This window comes from Myxine glutinosa, chromosome 9 (genome assembly GCF_964187855.1).
Source record: "Myxine glutinosa chromosome 9, kmMyxGlut1.1, whole genome shotgun sequence".
Lineage (NCBI taxonomy): Eukaryota > Metazoa > Chordata > Myxini > Myxiniformes > Myxinidae > Myxine > Myxine glutinosa.
In genome coordinates, this window is record NC_136269.1 from 18,714,677 (window position 1) to 18,730,386 (window position 15,710).

Genomic DNA, 15,710 nt, shown 5'->3' on the forward strand with positions numbered 1-15,710 from the left:
GACAAGCTGGAAGTTATAACATTGGCAAGCTGTTGGCAATAACTTAGTAATTGTGACCTGACTGTTAGTAAGGTCACAATTTTAAACTGATCTTCACGAAACTTCACCTAATGGTAGAGTTTGTGGTCCGACAAAATCCTATATATTTTTGAGGTCAAAAGGTCAACATAGGCCAAAGGTCAACCACTTTTATCAAATTTCTAAAATCTTCAATTTTCATCCGATTGACTTGAAATTTGAATAGGATTTACATTTTAGCTAACTGAAATCAACCACCAACTGTTTTGGAGATCAACATCGGCCAAAAGGTCAACATAGGCCAAAAGGTCAACAACCTGTTCAAATTTCTAAAATCCTCAATTTTCATCCGATTGACTTGAAATTTGAATTGGATTTACATATCAGCGAACTTAATTCAACCACCAACTATTTTTGAGATCAACTTAGGTCATAAGGTCAACATAGACCAAAGGTCAACCACTTTTTATCAAATTTCTAAAATCCTCAATTTTCATCCGATTGACTTGAAATATGAATAGGATTTGCATATCAGCTTACTGAAACCAACCACCAACTATTTTTGAGGTCAATATAGGCCAAAAGGTCAACATAGACCAATGGTCAACCACTTTTTATCAAATTTCTAAAATCCTCAATTTTCATCCGATTGACTTGAAATATGAATAGGATTTGCATATCAGATTACTGAAACCAACCACCAGCTATTTTTGAGGTCAACATAGGCCAAAAGGTCAACATAGGTCAAATTTCTAAAATTGTCAATTTTCATCCGATTAACTTAAAATTTGAAGACGAATTGCATATCAGGTCACTGAATTCAACCACCAACTATTTTTGAGGTTAAACGGGTGCTCTACCGAGTGCCATTGTACTTTGTTCTCTTTTTCCAAGTGTCGCACTATGAGTGATTTTTTATTTGTTTGTCTGTCCGCTCACCGCTCACCTATAATCGCCTACAGTTCACAATTTTAAATCGGTCTTCACGAAACTTCACCAAATTGTAGAGTTTGTCATAAGGACGAATCCTATTGATTTTGAGGTCAAAATGTTAACATATGCCAAAGGTCAACAACTAAGATGGATTTTCTAAAATCCTCATTTTCATTTGATTGACTTGAACTTTGAAAAGGATTTGCATATCATGTCAATGAATTCAACCACCAATTATTTTTGAGGTAAAAGTTGTTGAATGGATTTCTTAAGTGTCGTGCCTGGCACGACATATTTTTGTGTGTGTAGGTGACCAGCCAAGGACAGCTATGGGCATTTTTGGTCAGGATCTCAATCCATTTGAGAGAAAGGGCCGAAAACGATACAGTATCTTCAGAAAGTATTCACACCCCTTGACTTTTTAACATTTTGTTATGTTGCAGCCTGAGTTAAAAATGGATTGAATTGAGTTTTTTGGGGGGTTTTTTGGTCACTGTTGCACCGTTATTGCGTTAACAATGCACTGTTATCGTGCCTGTTTGCTCGAAAACCCTCGAGAGAAAAGGAGTCCGCGTAAAACAAACAAACCCTCTCTTCCTCCTCAATCTCGTGCTTCCTCCTCACATACTCAGAGTTGCTTGGTTGTTCCTAGTTTTAAACCACGCCCCACTAACCGAAGGTTTGATTTGTAAACTCTAACCCTAACCCTAACCCTAACCCTAACCCTAACCCTAACCCTAACAACCCTAACAACTCAGGTTAAATCTTGGTGAATTGATTCTGCCTGCATCATCTGTTCATGTAGAAAATAATGCTTATGAAACTAGAAGTCACTACAGATCTAGATGTTAGGAGTCACGTGAGTGTATTTTTAGAAAACTCTCATTTTACACTTTTTGTGTGGTGTTTTGAGTACGAGTACAAATTAGTCTGTAATATCAAGTAGCACCCTCTGGCAAATGGCAAACAAACGTATTTCAAAGTCTTAGGAACCATATTAATAAAAAATAACGGTTTGTAAAATTCCCATATGGGGGGAGAGGAAGGGATGAATGGAGGATTTCAGTATCTGGCCCATGGACTAACCTGTTTGATTGTTGTTGAATCATCAATGTAATTTTTAAACTTCAAAGTACGGAAATGTTTTAGAGTTCAGAGCATCATGGCCTTTCCTGTTTTCTTGGCAAATGTCGACATTTACATATTTAACCAAAAAAGCCTGAACATTCTTTTTACTCCGACAGTGAGAAGGCGACCATGGCAGTAAGTCTCTGCGATGGAGCCAGAGTGGTGGCTCACGGTGTCTTCATGGACTTTCCCAACACAGAGGGTGTCGGGCCTGCACTCTGGCAGCAATGGATGCACGCTCACTACATGGACAAAGGATGCACCGTATGGAATGGCGACGCTACATGTCACTTGTACTGTCGTTGATTATACTTTCACACCCTAGTAGAGTCACAGATACATTAATATTGCCTGATGAAGAAAACTACAAGTGTCTACATTATACACCTGCTGGTCAAATCATTTCATTCTGTACAAAGTTTAAAACAATCCGTTTTCGATGAGAGTGGTGGAAGTGGTCGCAAAGTTAAGGAAAAGACAATGGAGAAATGAAAAAGGGAAACAATATAAATGAAAAAGAAGAGGAGGGAGGGGAAGGAATCAAAAGAGGTGCAGAGAAAATGGGGTTAAGAAAGGGAAGGGGAGACAGGATGGGGGAAGATGTAAAGAATTATGCCATTTTTAGAATTGTAATCTCTTAATAAACAGAAACTCTAAAGGTAATAAATCCTTACATTAAAACACAGGTCTTGTGTGATTAATTTTGTCAAAAAATTGGCTAAACATATATATTACCATAGGCGATGTACTCATATGTTTACCTTTGACACTGCTTGTTTTATTCAATGCTTTATTACACACAAGTATAAAATCCCGTCAAGCACACTACCGGTCAAAAGTTTTCGAACACCTCAATTTTTCCAGTTTTTGTTGAAATTTACGCAGTTTAATGTCTCAATGTTCTCTGAAATTAAGCAAAGAACAAATAAACAATTGGAGATAAAAAGAAATCGTAGAATCATTTTGTTTAACAAAATTTAATTTACAATTTTGACTCAGCAAAGTAGCCACCTTTTGCAGATATGACCCCCGAACACACTCGTGGCATTCATTCTACAATGGAAATCAAATATTGTTTGGGAAGTTCTTCCCAACACTGTTGCAGAAGTTCCCACAAATGTGTTGCACTTGCAGGTTGCTTTGCTTTCACCCTTCTGTCCAGTTCATCCCAAACCAGCTCGATGGGTTTAAGTCTGGAGACTGTGCTGGCCATTCCATGATTTGAAGCCTACCGTCTTGTTCTTTTCCTCGAAGGTAGTTTTGACATAGCCTGGAGGTGTATTTAGGGTCATTATCTTGCTGTAGGATGAACCCCTGACCAATTAGGCGTATACCAGAGGGTATTGCATGGCGCTGCAAATGCTGTGGTCGCCCTTTTGGTTCAGGGTGCCAGTCACTCTGTGCAAGTCGCCGACTCTGGATCCAGCAAAAGAGCCCCAGGCCATCACGCTTCCTCCTCCATGTTTGACAGTTGGTGTCACATACTGAGGAACCATCCTTTCGCCTACTCGATGGCGTACAAAAACCCTGCGTGATGAACCAAATATTTCAAATTTTGATTCATCGGTCCATAAGACCTTCTTCCAGTCTTCAGTAGTCCACTGGCGGTGCTTCATGGCCCACGCAAGCCTATTTTTCTTATTTTGCCATCTTAGCAATGGCTTGCTTACTGCCACTCGACATGTCAAACCTGCAGCTCGAAGTCTTCTCTTCACAGTTGAAACTGAAACTTGCTTACTTCGACCAGTGTTAAGCTGTGCTTGAAGCTGTTGTCCTGTGAGCCACCGATCACGCAAGCTGTTAACTCTCAGAAACTTGTCTTCTGATTCCGTTGTGGCTTTGGGTCTGCCAGACCTCTTCCTGTCAGAGTTTCCTCCAGTTTCAAAGTGCCTTTTGATGGTGTAGGAAACTGTACTCACTGACACCTTGGCTTTCTTTGCAATTTCTCTAAAGGAAAGACCTACACTTTTAAGGGTTACAATGGTCTGTCTGTCTTCCTTTGTTAATTGCCTTTTTCTCGCCATTATGACAGCAATATACTACTTCCTGCAGTGCAATATTGTCCAAATAATGCTTCAGTTGGTGTAATAACAGTCTGTTCCAATACTGCTTTTATACAGACAGGGGGGTTTGTAATCAAGTAATCAGCAGAGGTTAGGACACCTGTCGGAATCGTTTGCGTCAACTTTCAAGGCTTAATTTACTTGCATTGCTGCAGAACAGCTGTAAGTTGTTTACCCATTACTTGTTCCCTGAAGAAGGCCTTTTGTTTTTACAATATAACTGTGCAATTTACATTATTTTCCCGTTTTTGCTAACCTAAACTTTTTTCTTTTTTTTTTTACCTCGAGCAGTTCACTGCTTACCTTTGTACCATTTCAGGTTATTCACTGGACTTGAATTGCTTAAATTTCAATAAAAACTAGAAAAATTGAGGTGGGTTCTAAAACTTTTGACTGGTAGTGTATGTCGGTTGGAACAGTTTATTCGATGCTGCAGCCTCCTGAGCATGCCAAATTCTGAAGCATCGGCCGAGTCTCAGATGTGCTTTTATCTTCTTTATTTATTAGACGTCACACGGATGTAAATGAACACCCGTTTTACTCTGCGTGCTTTGCACATCACATGCAGCGAATTTCACCTCCCTGCACCTTGTATTTATTTATTTTTATTTTTTTTAAACGCTTCTGTACACCACCCTTGAGGCCTGGTTTAAAGGGCACCATCTACAATTCCAATATAAGAGATGAAATTACTGTTCTTTTGGGTCTTTTGAGTCCTCACGGTCTTTTGGGACCTTGGGGTCTTATGGGTCCTTTGGATCTTTTGGGTTCTTGGGGTCTTTTGGGACATCTGGGTCCTCCAGGTCTTTTGGGTCTTCAGGGTCTTTGTGACCTCTCGGTCTTCAGGGCCCTTGTGGTCATATGGGTCTTTTGGGTCATTGAGGGTTCTTTTGGGTCCTCGGGGTATTTTAGGTCCTCTGGGTCCTTTGTGTCCTTTTGGTGTGCTGGTCTTCAGGGTCCTTGTGGTCTTTTGGGTCTTTTGAGTATTTGGGGTCCTTGTAGTCTTTTGGGTGCTCAGGGTATTTTGCGTCTTTGACATATTTTGGGTCCTCTGGGTCATTTGGGTCTTTGGGATATTTTGGGACTTTGGGCTCTTAATGGATGGTTGGGTTTTTTTTGGGATCTTCGGAGTCTTTTTGGTCGTTTGGGTAATCGGGATCTGTTAGATCTTTCAGGGTCTTTGGGGTCGTTTGGGTCTTTAAGGATCTTCTGAGATTTTCGGGGTCTTTTTGGTCTTTGGTGTATTTCGGTCTTTTGGGTCTTTGGGTCACAGGCTGGCACAGCATGACACGGCACATACTTGCATGACATGGCACATACTTGCATGACACGGCACGACACATGCTGGTATGGCACAGCACATGCTAGTATGGCACAGCGCATGCTGGTATTGCACGGTGTGGTATGGCATGGCACATGCTGGCACGGCACATGCTGGCACGGCACATGCTTGTACGGCATGGTTCATGCTGGCACGGCATGTCGTGTTATGGTACGGCATGTCGTTTTATGGTACGGCACATGCTGGTATGGTGGATGCTAGGACAGAACATCGCATGCTGGTATGGCAGAGCACATGCTGTTATGGCACCTCAGCACATGCTACTACGGCATGGCGCTTGCTGGTACTGCACAATGTGGTGTGACATGACACATGGCGGCACGGCACAGAATGGGTAAACATGGCACATGCTAGCACGGCATGGCATGGTTTGACATGGCACATGTTGGTATGGTGCATGCTGATACGGAACATGCTAGCATGAGGCGGCACAGTGTATCCTGGAGACATAGTTTCTCTCTATCATTCTCTTACAGCCACATAACTCGCTGTTTATACACTACCTGGTGGCTGAGGAAGAAAACCTGAATCTCCTTGCAAGTAAAATATTCAGGTACATGCTGATTACTTCTCAACAATATTTGCTGCTCTCAGATCCCGGAATTTGAAGAACGAGATGTGAGATTGGGAGGTCTGCACATCCTTGGTTCTCACATGTGTGGTGTAAAATAATAATTTGTCTTTCTTGAATAAAACCCTGAACAAAAATAGGAACGCGGGTCTTGAAGCTCACCTGGATGAGGAGCAACAGTCACTCAAAGCCCCCCCCCCCCCCATACCCTCCCACCCCACTCCCCCCAGACACCCTCAGACCATGATATTTTTTAATGCCATGAACAACTTTGGTACATAATGAGTGATGAAGGTTGTGATCAAGTTCGATTGACATTGTGTGTGTAGTACATGCTGTTCCGGCACCTCAGCTTCATCTCAGGAGCAAATACTGTTTACAAATAACTGTTTACAAACAAATAATGAAACCTTAATAACATTAAGTTTGCGTTTCAGTTTGGGTGTAGTATTGCACATTTCGACCTCTTTCCAAAAAATGCTTCAAACCTACGTTTCGCGCAATAAAGATGCATTGAAGGACAACATATTATCAGCAGATAAGCAGATACATCTTTGGTAAGAGTTTTGCTCACATCTTGTGTTAATTTTGCACATTAAACACATTGTGTTAAGTGTACCTAAACTTTTGACTGGTAGTGTAGTTGTTGATGTATCATGTTGTTGTTTAATTTTGTTTTGATATTTTATATCTCTATTGTTATTGAATTTTGCGTTGTTGTAATGATGTGTTTGTTATGTTGTTATGGAATCTTGTGGCGATGTAGTTGTGGTTATTTTCAGGGGAGTTTTCACTGCTGCGATTGACCTGGAGTTCATTTTCCTCCTTCTTCATCCGAACACATTTCCATGTGAGAACTCCTTTGTCTTTTCACTTATTGACGCTAAAAGCAAATTTCAAAAACCAAGAATTACTTTTCGTGACCATTTTCGATTTTTTCCCCTTTTTACATTTTTAAAGGACAAAATGTATAACTCTCACAATAAATGCGACCTGATTATGTGTGCAGAGGAAACTACCTGTCTTTCCTTTGTATGGTTCTAGCCTGGAGATCCTGTATGTATATTACTACCAGCTTTCATTTTATACTAATACGAGCTTTACTTTTATACGAGCACGAGCTTTACTTTTATACGAGCACGAGCTTTACTTTTATACCAGCATTAGCAGTATTAGGAAAAGGGAGGTTCTGGCTCACCTTCAAATTTAACATTGGAATCGTCAATGGAGAAAGAGCTAAAAAAAAACTTACTAACTCACTGTTTTTCACCCAGATTTCACCCTCTTTTTGAGGGCAACCCATCTACAAATATTAAATCCTCATTAGACCCAACTACTAAAACACATTAAATATAACATTGAAGTCAATGGGGAAAATTAAGCTGTTGACTCGCGCCTGCATTTAACTTATTAACTCTCCCCATTTATCATTATACTCATACAGAGACCCAACAAATATTTGTTTCATTTTTAGGTAAGAGCTTAATTTTCTTAAAAGAACAATCACCATCTTGAGCTAATATGAAATGATATACTTCTCTTAATGACCTCATCCGACCTCCTCCTCAGCCCCGCCCACTTTTTGCTAAACCCCGCCCACTTTTGCTAAGTCCCGCCCACTTTTGCCTTGCCCCACCCACTTTATAAACTCTCGCTACCATTACATCATTTTCAGGGAATTTCCATTGCATCATTTTCAGTTAAGGCTTACCCAGGCTTGCCAAGGGAATTTCCACAGGAAATGACACGCACCAACCATTCTTATATAAAGGATTCCAGAGCAGGCTTTTTTTAAACAGACTTCCTGCTTCTCTTGAGAATGGACTACTGTCCACAGCTTGAGTGGGATAACTTCACACTTCCTTGGAGTTCTACTACCTGTATGGAACTCAACCTTCAAATTGATGGACTGGATTCAAACCTCTTATCAATGGAGGTAAGAGTTTATTTATTTATTTAATTATTGCTTGCAGAATCGAAGATTTTTCAAGTATATTGGTCGGTTCCGTTTGTGGTTCTGTCTGTTTGTCTGTCTGTCTGTTTGTCACTGGCCTACAGGTCACAATTCTAAACCGATCGTCACGAAACGTCACCACGTTATATAAGTCGTCCCAATTGATAAGCCTATTGATTTTGAGGTCAAAGGTCAAAGGTCATCTGGAGGTCAAATTTCTAAACTCGCCATTTTAAATCCGATTGACTTGAAAATTGAATAGCATTTGTATATCAAGTCACTAAATTGGGAAACATACTATTTTTGAGGTCAAAAGGTCAAAGGTCAACTTAATGTCGAATTTTTAAAATCATACATTTTCATCTAAAAAGCCGTCAATTCTCAACCGATTGACTTGAAAATTGAACAGCATTTGCATATCGAGTCACTAAATTGGGAAATATACTATTTTAGGTCAAAAGGTCAAAGGTCAACTCAAGGTCAAACTTCCAAAATCATCACTTTTTATCTGAAAAACCGTCAATTTTCAGCCGATTGACCTGAAAATTGAACAGCATTTGCACATTGAGTCACTAAATAGGGAAACCAACTATTTTTGAGGTCAAAAGGTCAAAGGTCAACTCAAGGTCAACCTTCCAAAATCATTTTTCATCTGAAAAATCATCACTTTTCTTCCTATTCACCCGAGCTTTGATCAAGATTGTCAATTTTAATCTTGATGAAATGGACAATTTGCTGTATCAATGGAATTTTTTTCTTGGGGAGTGGGGGGGGGGGGAGGGCGTATTTTGCAAGTATCGTGCTCCGCATGATGTCTTCTTGTTTATCTATTTATTAATTTATTCATTTTTAAAAATTATTTACTTTATTTATTATTTTTTTGGTTACAAAAAGCAAACAAAAAATGTTTACTTTTTATTTTTTCCCTTTTTTGTCGATTTATACAAATAATAATATTGTAATAAATTAATACATTGTTATTTTCTCTCACAGGAAATTGTATCTGAGATGCAATATGAAAATACCACTTTCACCACAACTTGGGGAGAAATGATTGATTTGTTTGAAGACCTTTTGAGCAACCAAGACTCACAGAATGAGTTCTACCCTGATGATCCAGCCAAAGAGTTGTACCTTGGAGACTCACTAAATTTGGGAAAAACATTATGATATCTGCCTAGATTATTCTAACTGTGGAGCCTACCTTGGAGACTCACTAAATTTGGAAAAAACATATTATAAGTTCTGCCTAGATGGTTCTAAATGTTGAGCCTACCTTGGAGACTCACTAAATTTAATAAAAACAGGAAAAGAGTTTTGCCTTGGAGACTTTGAAAACTGGTTTCATTTTGGAGACTCTACTTGTGGGACCCATCTTGGAGACTCATTGGATTCCAAAGCAATGAACAATGTTCTTTGTTTAATGACACCTGATTTAAGGTAAGTTCAGTTGATTGAAAATAAATTAAATTATATTTGTTATTTAATTCAGTATTAGATAAGTAATTTTTTTTTTTACATATATTTCAGCAATATCAAGAAAGTTCGAGGAAGAAAATGCTGGAAAATTCTTCCTCCCCATTTCTACTACTTCAAACTTGAAAACCTTGAAAGACAGAATTGGAGGGAAGAGGGGAAAAAAAGATTATGTTGGGGTTGGGTTAGGGATGGGTTAGGGATGGGTTAGGGATGGGTTAGGGATGGGATTTTGAATGTGAGGTGAATTTTTGAATGAATGTTATACCTCACAGACTCATTTATCTTGTATTATCATTGAATTGTTTTTTAAAAGTTGGAAAAAAGGAAAAAGATGAATAGAATTGGAAGGTTATACAAGGAGATGGAGTTAAGAACTTTTTTAAATTGTTGATGTAATGGATACAGTTGTTTAGACTTACAAATTTGGTGTTTTAATGTGGGGGTTAAGGGTTCAGTTTTCCTCACCCTAAACCAAAACCAAAGCATACACCACCTTCTATACACCCCGGACTTGGCCCTCGAGTGTCCACAGCGATGTACAGTAGAGGATTGTGAAGCGCCAACCCATTGCTTTCAATGGTATAATTTGCTTTGGTCTTGGTTTAGGGTGAGGAAAAGCAGATGTCCCCTTCTATACATCCCGGACTTGGCCCTCGAGTGTCCACAGCGGTGTACAGTAGAGGATTATGAAGTGCCAACCCATTGCTTTCAAGGACATTATCTGCTTATGTGTGTCTTTTGTAATTCTTGTGAATAAAATGAACCCAAGATTTCTTCCCCATTCAAATCATATAATTTGTAGGTGCAAGGGATGGTATCCATTACATCAACGATTTTTAAAAGTTCATTAGTCCATCTCTTTGTATGACCTTTCTCAAAGTGACTTTTCCATCTGTATATTCTTACAATATCACCAACTTTGAACTTGGGTTTTCTCAAATTAATCTCCTTTTCATATTCTAATTTTGTAAATGTTTCTGATGGTTTTGATTTTGTTGATGAATGAACTGTATTATTGTAATTATCTACAATATCCTCAATTAAATATACCCATTGTTGAGAACCGAGTTGTGTGAATTTTTTATATCGAACTCTATTTTTTATATCTCTTTCAAAGTACGATTAAAACGCTCAATAACAACTGCCTTCCCTTCATTAAAGGTGCTGTATAATTTAATACCCTCCCCCTTAAGAAATTTCATAAATATTTTGTAATAGAACTCTGTTCCCTCATCAGTCCATAATTTCTTTGGTTTCCTTTTGCTTTTACTAAATATTCCACTGAAAGCTAACATAAGAGTATTACCCCTTTTGTTTTTCAAAGGAGCAACCCAAGCATATCTACTCCTCAAATCAATAATGGTTAAAGCATACTTGTATCCCTTATCATTATTTAGTTCAATTAAATCAGCGGACCAAATGTGGTCGGTGCCTTTGGAATAAACTTTCCTTTATTTTAAACTTTGTGATTATAGGTTTATGTAATTCATCAGCCAAAAGCTCCTCAGTCTTGAAAACATCATTAGAGCTGAATAGTTTTTTTGAGGGTGAAACACCTGGATAACCAAGATCAAGTTTCAACTTAGCACTTATCAATTTTTTCACAATAAACCTATCAACTTTCTCTCTCAACGTTGGATTTTGTATCAACGATAGATGATACAACATTTCTCTGTCGGCTTCATGTTTTTCATTCAATGTAGTGGTATTTCCATAATCAATATCATGCTTCATACACACTTCATCAACCCTATTTAGAGGTTTAGACCAAGGTTTAGGATTGTCAGCCTCATCTAATCTTTTGTCCAAGTTTGTTCCTGGTCCACAGAAAGAATACCCCTGTAGGTGTAATTCCCCTGGTATTCCAGTTGTTGTAATTTTACTCCCAGACAAAAACTTTTGTATATCTCCCCCACTTTTATGCTTAGAAATGAATTGACACTTTTTAGAGCCACACACCAAACGTATTCCCTTTTGATAAACTCTATTATTTTTACTTTTAACATACGATATATTTTTAGTATTAGTTTTTTTTACACTTAACACAATAACTCATTTATTTATGAGAAAAATCCATACAGAGTGCAAAAACCTTTTTGGTTTTCAACATATACATTTCTATCTTGATTTTTAAAACATAAATAATCCTTTGGAATGCCTTCACTCTTTCCTCCATTTATTTACAAATAAAACTAACTAAAGTCAATAACACCAACATCATCAACCACATAATCTTTTCTTTCTTCTTCTTTATCCCCACTTTCTCGTTTAAATCTCCTCCCTAAAATTGATGAAACAGTTATTCTTGAAAATAATATTTCCATTAGACTTTTAATTTCTTTATTTTCCTCCTCAGTGCGTTGAGTTTGATTTATTTTCTGTAATACATTCAATCTTTTATTAATCTCACTGGTTTCCATATTTTTATATTTTTCCTCCCTCTCTCTTTTCTCCCTCTCCTCCCTCTCCTTTTTCTCCCTTGCCTCCTTCTCCTTTTTTCCCTTTCCTCCTCCTCCTTCTCCTTTTTCTCTTTCCTCCCTCTCCTCCTTCTCCTTTTCTCCCCTGCCTCTTCTCCTTTTTCTCCCTTGCCTCCCTCTCCTCCTTCTCTTCTTCAACTCCTTCCTCATCCCCTGTTACCCTTGAGTTTGAGCCCGAAAGAATATCATTCATATATTCATCTGGATTTTGAGATATTCTTGTATCTGTAATTATTTTTCTCATAATAGGATACCAATAAGATTTGTTGATGATTTCTAAAAGAGTTTTATATTTCATAACTTTTAGAAGTTCATTTTTATTTAATATTTCAATCAAATCTCCATTTGTGGGTTTGGCAATATCAGCATAAGACCAATTATTCTTAATTAATACATTCCCATGTCGATGTTCTAATTCATAAGGAATGTAATATCTAACACCCTTTTCTTGTAAGTATCCTTGAATACAAAAATTATAATTCTCTTGTAGTCTTCTCCCTGCCATTTATGTATTAAAAAATTAATGTTTCTGAAATATATGTGAGATTAATATTATGATAGATAATACCTCCACATCTTCCAATTGTTAAATCAGTTTGTATTCCCCAGCTTTGTATATTTATCTCATTACCTTCCTTCTTTGCAATATAAACTATTGCTTTGCTGTCATATAATTTCCTATTCTTGAAATCATGTATTTGTTGTTTGCTAATTGTACTTCCACATAACTCCTTATCCTCACCAAGCAGATAATATTCTTCTTTACGAGACTGATTAAAATCATGTAGTCTTCTAAGTTTATTGAAAAAGACCAATTATACCCTAAATCAAACATATCATACCCCCATTTATCTATTTGCATATTAACTATATGTCCTTCTTTATAAAATTCAATTGTAAGCAGATAGTTAAATTTAATGAGGAAAGGTGTATGGTCTATAGAACCAGGTGTTGTGGTTGTAAATTTTACTTGTTTAACAAAACGTGCTGTTTTATTTAAAGATATATATATTGCAATAAATCATTAAATCTAATTAAGTCATTAGCATCGGTAGGGCTTGAATAATTGATTAATTTATAAGTTTTTTCATATTAATATTTTTTGTTATACTATATTTTTGTCGTTCAGTCTGTGCCTTTGTATAATAATTTGATAAATCAATATCCAACTCTCAGGATACTCCAAAGATAGAACCATCTTTTCCAACATAAGTCATTTATATTAGATTAAAAATGACATCATAAAAAAAAATTCATTATTATTGAGTTGAAATAATACATATAAACATAATTGACCACAACATTTAGAATTAATGTCTTGTACTTGAAATGTTTGATAAACACCATTCTGTAAGAATTGTATTACTTCAACAGGTGGCGGTAGACCATAACTATCAAAATAATATTTATCCTGACTATTATGAATACAAACCCAATGAGAACCATTCAGTGTGTCTAAATTCATAATAATATTCTTTGTATTCTTGGACAACTTTGGTAATTCATCTCTCATACAAATAAAAACATTATCAATTTTTTGTTTTTTTTACAATATTTAGCAAGTTCTATATTTGACGTTGTATTCTTTCCAAATTGTTTGAACCATTTATCCATTTATTTATGAGAAAGATGTAATCCATTACCCCTTTTAGTTAGTTTAACACCCGCTTGAGCGATAGAGGAAAGCATATCTCCAACTAACAATCTAGCTTTATCAGGTAGGCTTTCAAGCTTTTCAGCAAAATCTACAATTACACCACTTCCACTAATTTGTTTCTCCAACTCCTTGTTATGGCTTTCCAATTCTTTTTGAGCTTTTAGTTGTGCCTTCCTTTCGTTGGCAGTTTTTACTGCTGCTGAAATACCACCAGTCAATGCTCCCGCCGCACTTAAACCAGCAAATAAAGGAATTAGAAATGGGAGAAATCCTCCTCTTGTCTCCTTTTTGAATATTTCTTCAACATAGGTTTTGATATTTTAAATATAAGTGATTCAGTATCATTTAGTGTTTTACCTGCTCTCTTGTGAGCAAAACATCAATTCTTACTGTTTCTTTTCTTTGAATTGTATTAACGCTAATCGTACAAGGCTTTTAATTTTGAATTCAAGACAATAGTTTATGAAGATTGATTTGATTAATATATACCCTAGTTAGTTCTTTCCTACTCATTTATTTATTAGAAAAATCTATGTGATATTAATCATAACACCATTATCTGTATTAATCTGCAATTCTGTTTCTTCCAAAAGCAAACAATATGTATCAACTTCTTCACTCTCCCCCCTTTCAATATATAGAGAAGTATCCACTCTATTAGACTTTATAGTTTCCTTTTGAGAACTCAGGTCAATTGCGTAGATTGTATAAAGTTTTTGAAACGCAGTCATATCCAAAATGGGTTCTTCATTACCGTTGCTTTCACACCCCTTTAGGTAAGACTTGAAGGCTTCCGCATAATCATTTTTTTCCCAATCAATTTCCAATCTATCTCACGGGTGAAATGTGCCATCAAGAGAAACCCGAAGTTGTTTCACCTTAGCATTATCACTCAGCGCATTATTCTTATCAGTACCTTCATCTCCATCTGGTTTCTTAAAAATGAGCCATAGATATCGTGGCTTTCCTTGAAGAACACCCAAGTTCCAAGTGTAGGTAGTGTGTTCCAGTTTAATGTGTTGACATCTTCTTTTAAGGTATGATACATTTAGCGGTTTCTTTGAGTTAAGTCTTCTATTTAACATCTCTTCCGTTTTAAGATTAGGAGTATATTTACTAATATACCAACACAAATCATTAATAACAAATTTATTATTATCACCAAAAGCATTAGCAGTCCCAAAAAGCAATCTATTTACATTATCATTCCTTTGTAGTTGAAATCGAATTTTAAGACCATACAAAACTTTATCATAATCACAAAATCCAAATATACCCTAAAGAGGAACTGCTACAGAAAAACTATTCTCTGCTTTTGTATCATCATTATGCATTGCCTTTCTTTGTCTATAACCAGGGTCTGCATTTGTTCCCGTTGTCATATCAGGAATAAAACCTTCAACAGCTCCCTTACCCATTCTATCCCCTAATGAATATAGTGTAAATTTCATCATTTCAGATGTAGCAGAGACATAATCAACCGCTTCAACCTCTTGTGTTCCAATATATAAACGGACACTATCAAACATTTTCCAGAAGAAATCATTTACGAGTGTAGCATCAGTATTATTCGCAGCCTTAGTGAATTAAAATTTACACAACAAGAAACTATCAGCTAGATTCAAGTAAGTTTGTTGATTATTTATTTCAAAACTTTTTGTTCCGTTTGAATTCCAGTCTATTCCTGTTATAGCATTTACCTTAAAATAGTCTTCCTTTTTGGTGGAGTTTGAAATGATAATCGTATCATCAAAATCATCGATACTATCAATCGCTTCCATACTTGTATTTATTTAGTAAAAAAAAAAAAAGATGCTAAAACTTTTGAAACCCTGACCCAAGTATTTTAATGATTTTTTGTGGTTCTTGTGAAGATAGTTGAGTTTTTTCTTTTTTAATTTCTTTGATTGCTTGTAATTTATGAGACTCTTTTTGAGCATCATTTATACTCTTTATAGCACCCGTTACATTTCCCACGGCAGAAGCAGTTGAACCAATTAGGTCTTTATGTTTAAGGATGGTTGAACCAATACCCATTAGAGTATCAATTATTCCATCTCCTTTATTTCTAAATTGATGTCCTACACC

At 36.7% G+C, this 15,710-nt stretch overlaps 1 protein-coding gene and 1 long non-coding RNA gene across 2 annotated transcripts in view; both read left to right on the forward strand.

The window, feature by feature from the left end:
- Positions 1-15,710, forward strand: part of CFAP61 (cilia and flagella associated protein 61) — a 258,248-nt gene that overhangs the window by 3,291 nt on the left and 239,247 nt on the right. The window contains exons 2-4 of the mRNA XM_078785078.1: positions 2,196-2,343; positions 5,961-6,037; positions 6,838-6,905. Coding sequence (XP_078641204.1) covers positions 2,196-2,343; positions 5,961-6,037; positions 6,838-6,905 — 293 coding nt within the window. The remainder of the gene's footprint in view (positions 1-2,195; positions 2,344-5,960; positions 6,038-6,837; positions 6,906-15,710) is intronic.
- On the forward strand, positions 7,863-9,636 carry LOC144893592 (uncharacterized). Its single transcript, XR_013624504.1, has 3 exons — positions 7,863-7,991; positions 9,003-9,449; positions 9,540-9,636. It is a non-coding gene; the product is annotated as an uncharacterized LOC144893592 (long non-coding RNA).